The sequence below is a fragment of the Oncorhynchus keta genome, chromosome 35 (assembly GCF_023373465.1).
Source record: "Oncorhynchus keta strain PuntledgeMale-10-30-2019 chromosome 35, Oket_V2, whole genome shotgun sequence".
Taxonomy (NCBI): Eukaryota; Metazoa; Chordata; class Actinopteri; order Salmoniformes; family Salmonidae; genus Oncorhynchus; species Oncorhynchus keta.
Genome location: NC_068455.1, coordinates 17,882,452 through 17,892,313, shown reverse-complemented (window position 1 = coordinate 17,892,313; position 9,862 = coordinate 17,882,452). Strand labels below are relative to the sequence as shown.

The 9,862-nt window shown below is 48.1% G+C and overlaps 1 protein-coding gene across 1 annotated transcript; it reads left to right on the top strand.

Annotated features, from left to right (window-relative positions):
* Positions 1-252: 252 nt before the first annotated feature.
* LOC118379123 (protein qua-1-like) lies at positions 253-813 on the top strand. Its single transcript, XM_052495869.1, has 2 exons — positions 253-702; positions 799-813. Exons 1-2 carry the CDS (start codon positions 253-255, stop codon positions 811-813), a joined length of 465 nt encoding a protein of 154 aa, XP_052351829.1.
* The last annotated feature ends 9,049 nt before the right edge of the window (positions 814-9,862 follow it).

Below are 9,862 nucleotides of genomic sequence, written 5' to 3'. Positions count from 1 at the left end.
GTGTTTGTGTGTATGTGTGTGTGCGTGTGTGTGTGCATGTGTGCGTGTGTGTGTACGTGTGTGTCTGTGCATGCTCTCGTGTGATAAAAAAGTAGATCAGCCTCCTTGGAACATTCTGACAGATGGACATAGGGGGTTGCAGATAGAAGGAGAGAGAGAAAGAAGGAGGGGATGGGGGGACAGGGATGGGGTACAGGGACGGGGGGACAGGAATGGGGACGGGGACGAGGGGACAGAGATGGGGTGACAGGAATGGGGATGGGGGACAGGAACGGGGACGGGGGGACAGGGACGGGGACGGGGGACAGGGACGGGGATGAGGGGACAGGGACGGGGGGACGGGACAGGGGGACGGGGGTACAGGGACGAGGGGACAGGAACGGGGACAGGGGACAGGAACGGGGACGGGGGTCAGGGACGGGACGGGGATGGGGGACAGGGACGGGGGGACGGAAACGGGGGACGAGGGGACAGGGATGGGGGTACAGGGACGAGGGGACGGGGGTACACGGACCGGGGGACAGGAACGGGGACGGGGGTACAGGGACGGGGGACAGGAACGGGGACAGCGACGGGGGTCAGGGACGGGGGGACAGGGACGGGGGGACAGAAACGGGGGGACGGGGGGACAGGGACGGGGGGACGGGGATGGGGGGATGGGGACGGGGGGACAGGAACGGGGACGGGGGTACAGGGACGGGGGTACAGGGACGGGGGAACAGGGACAGGGGGACGAGGATGGGGGGCTTTAGCACTAATTGCCCTCTTACCGGTTTTGTGTGGTGCTCTTGTCCTCAGGTTCAGTCTAATTAGTGGGCTTTAAGTGCGATCACCGGGCATCTGGCCACTTCCTCCACCATTGAGGCTCCAAACAGCACCACGACTGGGGGAGACAATGGTAGCCAATTATCCCCTTTTTTCACAAAGAGGGGGCCTTAGGGTTGTAAACATTAACATGGATGATGGAGGGAGGGATGGAGGGAGGGGGCAGTGTCTGCTGGAGCAGTCCAGGTTGGTTGGGTGCGAGTGGGGGAATGCCAGGCAGGGGTTGGGCTTAGGGAGGATGGTGGGGAGGCTTAATGCTGGAGCTAGACAGCATCAGAGGAGCGAGCACGGGGAGTCGCGTGTGTTATTTAAGGGTTCAGTCTTAGTATGGACAGAAAGGCCGGAGGAAAGAGACTGCTGTGAATTAGCATGCAATATGGTTCAGACATTATGGTGCATAAAATTGCTCTCTATGTATGGTTTGGGTATTAATTGTATGTACACGTGTAAAGGCTGAAAATTCAGTACACGAGTTAAACATACCATTTGCAGGAAGGACCAAGGAATCGTGTACAGAATGTGTCTGTGATAAGTTAATAAACCTAGCTAGCTGAACCCCTCCCCAACAGCCAATGAAATTGCAGGGCGCCAAATACAAATCAACAGAAATCTCATAAATCAAATTTCTCAAACATACAAGTATTAGGCACCATTTTAAAGATACAATTCTGGTTAATTCAGCCACAGCGTCTGATTTAAAAAATGCTTTACCACGAAAGCTCCACACAAACGATTATGTTAGGTCACCACCAAGCCACAGAAAAACCCAGCCATTTTTACAGCCAAAGAGAGGAGTCACAAAAAGCACAAATAGAGATAAAATTAATCACTAATCTTTGATGATCTTCATCAGATGACACTCATAGGACTTCATGTTACACAATACATGTATGTTTGGTTCAATAAAGTGCATATTTATATCAAAAAATAAAATTTTACATTGGCATGTTACGTTCAGTAGTTCTAAAACATGCGGTGATTGGGCAGGGAGCCACATGAATTCATAGAACTACTCATTATAAATTCAAGTGTTATGCATGAAATATTAGATACACTTCTCCTTAATGCAACCGCTGTGTCAGATTCAAAATAACTTTACGGGAAAAGCATAATCTGAGTACGGCGCTCAGAGTCCAAACCAGCTAAAATAAATATCCACCATGTTGCGCAGTCAACATTATTCAGAAATAGCATTATAAATATTCACTTATCTGTGATGATCTTCATCAGAATGCACTCCCAGGAACAGCAGTTCCACAATAAATGTGTTCAGGTCCAATCGGACGAAAAGTTCAAAATGTTATATTACAGGTCGAATAAACTTGTCAAACTAAGTATAGAATCAATCTTTAGGATGTTTTTATCATAAATGTTCAATAATGTTCCAACCGGAGAATTCCATTGTCTGTAGAAAAGCAATGGAACGCTGGTCGCTCTCATGTGAAATGCACGTGACCAGTGCATGGCTCTCTGCCAGACCACTGAGCTCTCATCCGGTCCCACTCCACAGTTGAAGCTGAAACAACGTTCTAAAGACGGTTGACATCTAGTGGAAGCCTTAGGAAGTGCAACATAACCCATATCCCACTGTGAATTTGATAGGGGCTGAGTTCAACAACTACAAACCTCAGATTTCCCACTTCCTGTTTGGATTTTTTATCAGGTTTTTGCCTGCCATTTGAGTTCCGTTATACTCACAGACATCATTCAAACAGTTTTAGAAACTTCAGAGTGTTTTCTATCCAATAATAATAATAATCTGCATATATTAGCATCTGGGACTGAGTAGGAGGCAGTTCACTCTGGGCACGCTGTTCATCCAAAAGTGAAAATGCTGCCCCCTATCCCAAAGAAGTTTTAAGAAACCTTCGTAAAATCTTTGTGACCTTGAATGGGGAAGTAAACTCTGTATTATTTCTTCAGCATTACCACACAAAACATGGCCACCAAGAATCTACAATGGTGGCCCAAACGTTTATAAGAACAAAGAAACTTGAGAGAGAATAATTATCCGAAACATCTCTCTCTACTTCTCTCACCCTGCCCCTTTCTCTCTCTCTATCATCCCTCTCCTTCTTTCTCTTTCATTGTTTAGGGTTCATCATTCAGCAGGCAGGCTGGGAGCGATAATCTTTTTATTTTAATTTTAATCATGATCATGGCCCTGTGTTTGCTTATGTAATACACTGGAAACTGTTAATCTGGTTTAAAGGTGCCCTTCATCCTGGGCCATCTCTGAAAACAAAAAGAAAGTAGTGTTACTGTCATGGCGACAGACCTGGCAGTGATTAACAACACAGATCTCACTCCCGTCTGATAGCAGGGTCATTTCACGAAAAGAGTGCGTTTTTTAAGGCCTTTGGATATTTTAAGTAGAAATTGTACACCAATATTGAATTTTAAATGCCTGTTATATTAAATTAAATGCCCTTTAATATAGACCACATTGATAATTCAATAAATCAGATTGTTAATATGAATAAAGGCTTACTAAAGTGCTAAAATCCCAGCCTGATCACCCATGACACAAGTCAGTATTTGACGTCCATCCATATCTGTGGATGTTTGGGAGATGATGTGGAAACCGGCCACTAGGAGCAACAGCAACATCTAATAGTCAAAACAGTGTAAAAGAAGCAGGTGAGTGAGCTGGTTCTACTCTTTTTGGCAATTTTCTGGTGTTTTGTGGAAAACCCTGTTACGGTCAACCCTGTTACGGTCAACCCTGTTACGGTCAACCCTGTTACGGTCAACCCTGTTACGGTCAACCCTGTTACAATTACGTTTGTTTTGACCAAGTTACACTTCTCAAAAAGGCACCAAATTGGTGGAACGACCTAGCAGCAGAGTTGTTTAATTTGTTAAGTACAGACACACACATGCTAACATTTTCCAACCACTTTTCTTCCCTTACACAAGCTATATCCGATTCCCACCCATAACACCAATGGAAGATGTTATAGAAAATGCTATACAGCCAACGTTGTCTACCTTGTTTGTTTATGGTCCTGCTGCAACAACATGGGGTGAAAGCGGTGGTGGAAAACGACCCAACTGTCATACTTGAGTAAAAGTAAAGATACCTTAATCGAAAATGACTCAAGTAAAAGTGAAAGTCACCCAGTAAAACATTACTTGAGTAAAACTCTAGAAGTATTTGGTTTTAAATATACTGAAGTTCCAAAAGTCAATGTAATTGCTAAAAAAGTTTAAATAATTTCCAATTCCTTAGATTAAGAAAAACAGATACCAAAATGTTCTTGTTTTTTTTATTTACTCATAGCCAGGCTCACACTCCAACACTCAGACATAATTTACAAAATAAGGATTTGTGTTTAGTGGGTCCACCAGATCAGAGACCGTAAATGTTCTCTTGATAAGTGTGTGAATTGGACCATTTTCCTGTCCTGCTAAGCATTCAAAATGTAACGAGTACTTTCGGGTGTCAAGGATATTATATGGAGTAAAAAGTACATCATTATCTTTTGGAAAAGTAAAAGTTTTCAAAAATATCAATAGTAAAGTAAAGTACAGATACTGCAAAAAACTACTTAAGTAGTACTTTAAAGTGTTTTTATTTAAGTATTTTACACCACTGGGTACAAGGTGGTTAATTAATATACTGTATGAGTGGAGCTGGCTGTGTGTGTGTGTGTGTGTGTGTATGTGTGTGTGTGTGTGTGTGTGTGTGTGTGTGTGTGTGTGTGTGTGTGTGTGTGTGTGTGTGTGTGTGTGTGTGTGTGTGTGTGTGTGTGTGTGTGTGTGTGTGTGTGAGCAGAGTGGGCAGTGCATGGAGGGCCTGGGGGTCAGTGGGGTGTGGGGGACCTGGATGAGTCATGGGACAGCTAAGACTGACATATCAGACCTGAGTAACTTGCTTAATTAGCGCAGAGTGTGATGTGTGGGCTTGAGAAAGGGAGTGTGTGTGAAAGAGGGAGTGTAAGAGAGAGAGGGAGTGTGTGAAAGAGTGATAGATAGGGAGTGTGAGAGAGAGGGAGGGAGTGTAAAGAGAGGGAGATAGTGTGAGAGAGAGGGAGTGTGAGAGAGAGGGAGTGTGAGAGAGAGGGAGGGAGTGTAAAGAGAGGGAGAGTGTGAGAGAGAGGGAGTTTGAGAGAGAGGGAGAGAGTGGAGAGAGAGGGATTGAGTGGAGATAGAGGGAGGTAGTGTGTGAATAGAGAAAGGGAGAGTGTGAGAAAGAGGGAGTGGAGAGAGAGCGGGAGTGTGTGAAATAGAGGGAGTGTTTGAGAGACAGAGAGAGTGTTTGAGAGAGAGGGAGTGTGAGAGTGTCCTGACCTCTCCTGTCTCAGCCTCCATTATTTATGTTGCAATAGTTTGTGTCAGGGGGCTAGGGTCAGTCTGTTAAATCTGGAGTATTTCTCCTGTTTTATCCGGTGTCCTGTGTGAATTTAAGTATGCTCTCGCTAATTCTTTCTCTCTCTTTTTCTCTTTCTTTTTCTCTTTCTTTTTCTCTTTCTTTCTTTCTTTCTTTCTTTCTTTCTTTCTTTCTTTCTCTCTTTCTTTCTTTCTTTCTTTCTTTCTTTCTTTCTTTCTTTCTTTCTTTCTTTCTTTCTTTCTTTCTTTCTTTCTCTTGGAGGACCTGAGCCCTAGGACCATGCCTCAGGACTACCTGGCCTGGTGACTCCTTGCTGCCCACAGCCCACCTGGTCATGCTGCTGCTCCAGTTTCAACTGTTCTGTCTGCGGTTATGGGACCCTGACCTTTTCACCGGACGTGCTACCTGTCCCAGAGCTGCTGTTTTCAACTCTCTAGAGACAGAAGGAGCGGTAGAGATACTCTGAATGATCGGCTATGAAAAGCAAAACTGACATTTACTCCTGAGGTGCTGACCTGTTGCACCCTCGACAACCACTGTGATGATTATTATTTGACCCTACTGGTCGTCTATGAACATTTGAACATCTTGACCATGTTCTGTTATAATCTCCACCCAGCACCACGAGAAGATGACTGGCCACTACCTCATAGCCTGGGTCCTCTCTAGGTGTCTTCCTAGGTTCTGGCCTTTCTAGTGAGTTTTTCCTAGCCACTGTGCTTCTACAGCTGCATTACTTGTTGTTTGGGGTTTAGGCTGGGTTTCTGTACAGCACTTTGTGACATCAGCTGATGTAAGAAGGGCTTTATAAATACATTTGATTGATTGTGTGAGAGAGAGGGAGAGTGTGAAAGAGAGGGAGTGAGAGAGAGAGGAGTGGAGAGAAAGAGGGGGAGTGTGTGAGAGAGAGTGAGAGAGTGAGAGAGATAGAGAGAGTAAGAGAGAGAGTATTTGAGAGAGAAGGAGTGAGAGAGAGTGGGAGTGGAGAGAGAGAGAGAGAGAGAGAGAGAGAGAGAGAGAGAGAGAGAGAGAGAGAGAGAGAGAGAGAGAGAGAGAGGAGAGAGAGAGAGAGAGAGAGAGAGAGAGAGAGAGAGAGAGAGAGAGAGAGAGGGAGAGAGAGAGAGAGAGAGAGAGAGTGTGTGAAAGAGAGGGAGTGTTTGAGAGGGGTGTGTGAGAGAGAGAGGGAGTGTGTGAAAGAGAGGGAGTGTGTGAGAGAGAGAGAGAGAGTGGAGAGAGAGAGAGTGAGAGAGGCAGTGTGTGAGTGTGAGAGAGAGGGAGTGTGTGAGCGAGAGGGAGTGTGAGAGAGAGAGTCACTGGAGATGAGAACCTTTGATGTCATTCAGAGAGGAGAGAAACATTTTTTTAAAGATACAAAGAAAGAGAGTGAGAGAAGCCAGGCTAAGTGTCAGCAGGGTTGTCATGGTGACCAGGGTTTTGTCACAAATGGTACCCTATTCCCTATTCCCGTGAATAGAGTGCCATTAGAGACACAAACCAGGATGTAGGGATAGACAGAATTACAATTTCCCAAAGAGGACACAAGGTTTTATTTAATGAATGAGTAACTGAATCATCTCCAAATTGTACAACTCCAAACACAGCAACAGTCAGTCAGTCATGCACTCTGAGGGCCTGGAGCACCTGAACCCTGCAGGTTGGATTCCTCCCGACACGACACCTGTTGGAGCAGGTGAACCCTGCAGGTCAGATTCCTCCCGACACGACACCTGTTGGAGCAGGTGAACCCTGCAGGTCAGATTCCTCCCGACACGACACCTGTTGGAGCAGGTGAACCCTGCAGGTCAGATTCCTCCCGACATGACAGCTGTTGGAGCAGGTGAACCCTGCAGGTCAGATTCCTCCCGACATGACACCTGTTGGAGCAGGTGAACCCTGCAGGTTGGATTCCTCCCGACACGACACCTGTTGGAGCAGGTGAACCCTGCAGGTCAGATTCCTCCCGACACGACACCTGTTGGAGCAGGTGAACCCTGCAGGTCAGATTCTTCCCGACATGACACCTGTTGGAGCAGGTGAACCCTGCAGGTTGGATTCCTCCCGACACGACACCTGTTGGAGCAGGTGAACCCTGCAGGTCAGATTCCTCCCGACACGACACCTGTTGGAGCAGGTGAACCCTGCAGGTCAGATTCTTCCCGACATGACAGCTGTTGGAGCAGGTGAACCCTGCAGGTTGGATTCCTCCCGACACGACACCTGTTGGAGCAGGTGAACCCTGCAGGTCAGATTCCTCCCGACACGACACCTGTTGGAGCAGGTGAACCCTGCAGGTCAGATTCCTCCCGACATGATACCTGTTGGAGCAGGTGAACCCTGCAGGTTAGATTCCTCCTGACATGACACCTGTTGGAGCAGGTGAACCCTGCAGGTTAGATTCCTCCTGACATGACAACTGTTGGAGCAGGTGAACCCTGCAGGTCAGATTCCTCCCGACATGACACCTGTTGGAGCAGGTGAACCCTGCAGGTTAGATTCCTCCTGACATGACACCTGTTGGAGCAGGTGAACCCTGCAGGTTAGATTCCTCCTGACATGACACACCTGTTGGAGCAGGTGAACCCTGCAGGTCAGATTCCTCCCGACATGACACCTGTTGGAGCAGGTGAACCCTGCAGGTTAGATTCCTCCTGACATGACACCTGTTGGAGCAGGTGAACCCCGCAGGTTAGATTCCTCCTGACATGACACACCTGTTGGAGCAGGTGAACCCTGCAGGTTAGATTCCTCCCGACATGACACACCTGTTGGAGCAGGTGAACCCTGCAGGTTAGATTCCTCCCGACATGACACACCTGTTGGAGCAGGTGAACCCTGCAGGTCAGATTCCTCCCGACATGACACACCTGTTGGAGCAGGTGAACCCTGCAGGTCAGATTCCTCCCGACATGACACCTGTTGGAGCAGGTGAACCCTGCAGGTTAGATTCCTCCTGACATGACACCTGTTGGAGCAGGTGAACCCTGCAGGTTAGATTCCTCCTGACATGACACCTGTTGGAGCAGGTGAACCCTGCAGGTTAGATTCCTCCTGACATGACACCTGTTGGAGCAGGTGAACCCTGCAGGTTAGATTCCTCCTGACATGACACCTGTTGGAGCAGGTGAATCCTGCAGGTCAGATTCCTCCCGACATGACACCTGTTGGAGCAGGTGAACCCTGCAGGTTAGATTCCTCCTGACATGACACCTGTTGGAGCAGGTGAACCCTGCAGGTTAGATTCCTCCTGACATGACACCTGTTGGAGCAGGTGAACCCTGCAGGTTAGATTCCTCCTTACATGACACCTGTCGGAGCAGGTGAACCCTGCAGGTTAGATTCCTCCTGACATGACACACCTGTTGGAGCAGGTGAACCCTGCAGGTTAGATTCCTCCGGACATGACACACCTGTTGGAGCAGGTGAACCCTGCAGGTTAGATTCCTCCGGACATGACACACCTGTTGGAGCAGGTGAACCCTGCAGGTTAGATTCCTCCCGACATGACACACCTGTTGGAGCAGGTGAACCCTGCATGTTATATTCCTCCTGACATGACACACCTGTTGGAGCAGGTGAACCCTGCAGGTTAGATTCCTCCTGACATGACACCTGTTGGAGCAGGTGAACCCTGCAGGTTAGATTCCTCCTGACATGACACACCTGTTGGAGCAGGTGAACCCTGCAGGTTAGATTCCTCCTGACATGACACACCTGTTGGAGCAGGTGAACCCTGCAGGTTAGATTCCTCCTGACATGACACCTGTTGGAGCAGGTGAACCCTGCAGGTTAGATTCCTCCCGACATGACACACCTGTTGGAGCAGGTGAACCCTGCAGGTTAGATTCCTCCCAACATGACACACCTGTTGGAGCAGGTGAACCCTGCAGGTTAGATTCCTCCCAACATGACACACCTGTTGGAGCAGGTGAACCCTGCAGGTTAGATTCCTCCCAACATGACACACCTGTTGGAGCAGGTGAACCCTGCAGGTTAGATTCCTCCCAACATGACACACCTGTTGGAGCAGGTGAACCCTGCAGGTTAGATTCCTCCCGACATGACACACCTGTTGGAGCAGATGAACCCTGCAGGTTAGATTCCTCCTGACATGACACACCTGTTGGAGCAGGTGAACCCTGCAGGTTAGATTCCTCCCAACATGACACACCTGTTGGAGCAGATGAACCCTGCAGGTTAGATTCCTCCTGACATGACACCTGTTGGAGCAGGTGAACCCTGCAGGTTAGATTCCTCCCAACATGACACCTGTTGGAGCAGGTGAACCCTGCAGGTTAGATTCCTCCTGACATGACACCTGTTGGAGCTGGTGAACACTGCAGGTTAGATTCCTCCTGACATGACACCTGTTGGAGCAGGTGAACCCTGCAGGTTAGATTCCTCCTGACATGACACCTGTTGGAGCAGGTGAACCCTGCAGGTTAGATTCCTCCTGACATGACACCTGTTGGAGCAGGTGAACCCTGCAGGTTAGATTCCTCCTGACATGACACCTGTTGGAGCAGGTGAACCCTGCAGGTTAGATTCCTCCTGACATGACACCTGTTGGAGCAGGTGAACCCTGCAGGTTAGATTCCTCCTGACATGACACCTGTTGGAGCAGGTGAATCCTGCAGGTCAGATTCCTCCCGACATGACACCTGTTGGAGCAGGTGAACCCTGCAGGTTAGATTCCTCCTGACATGA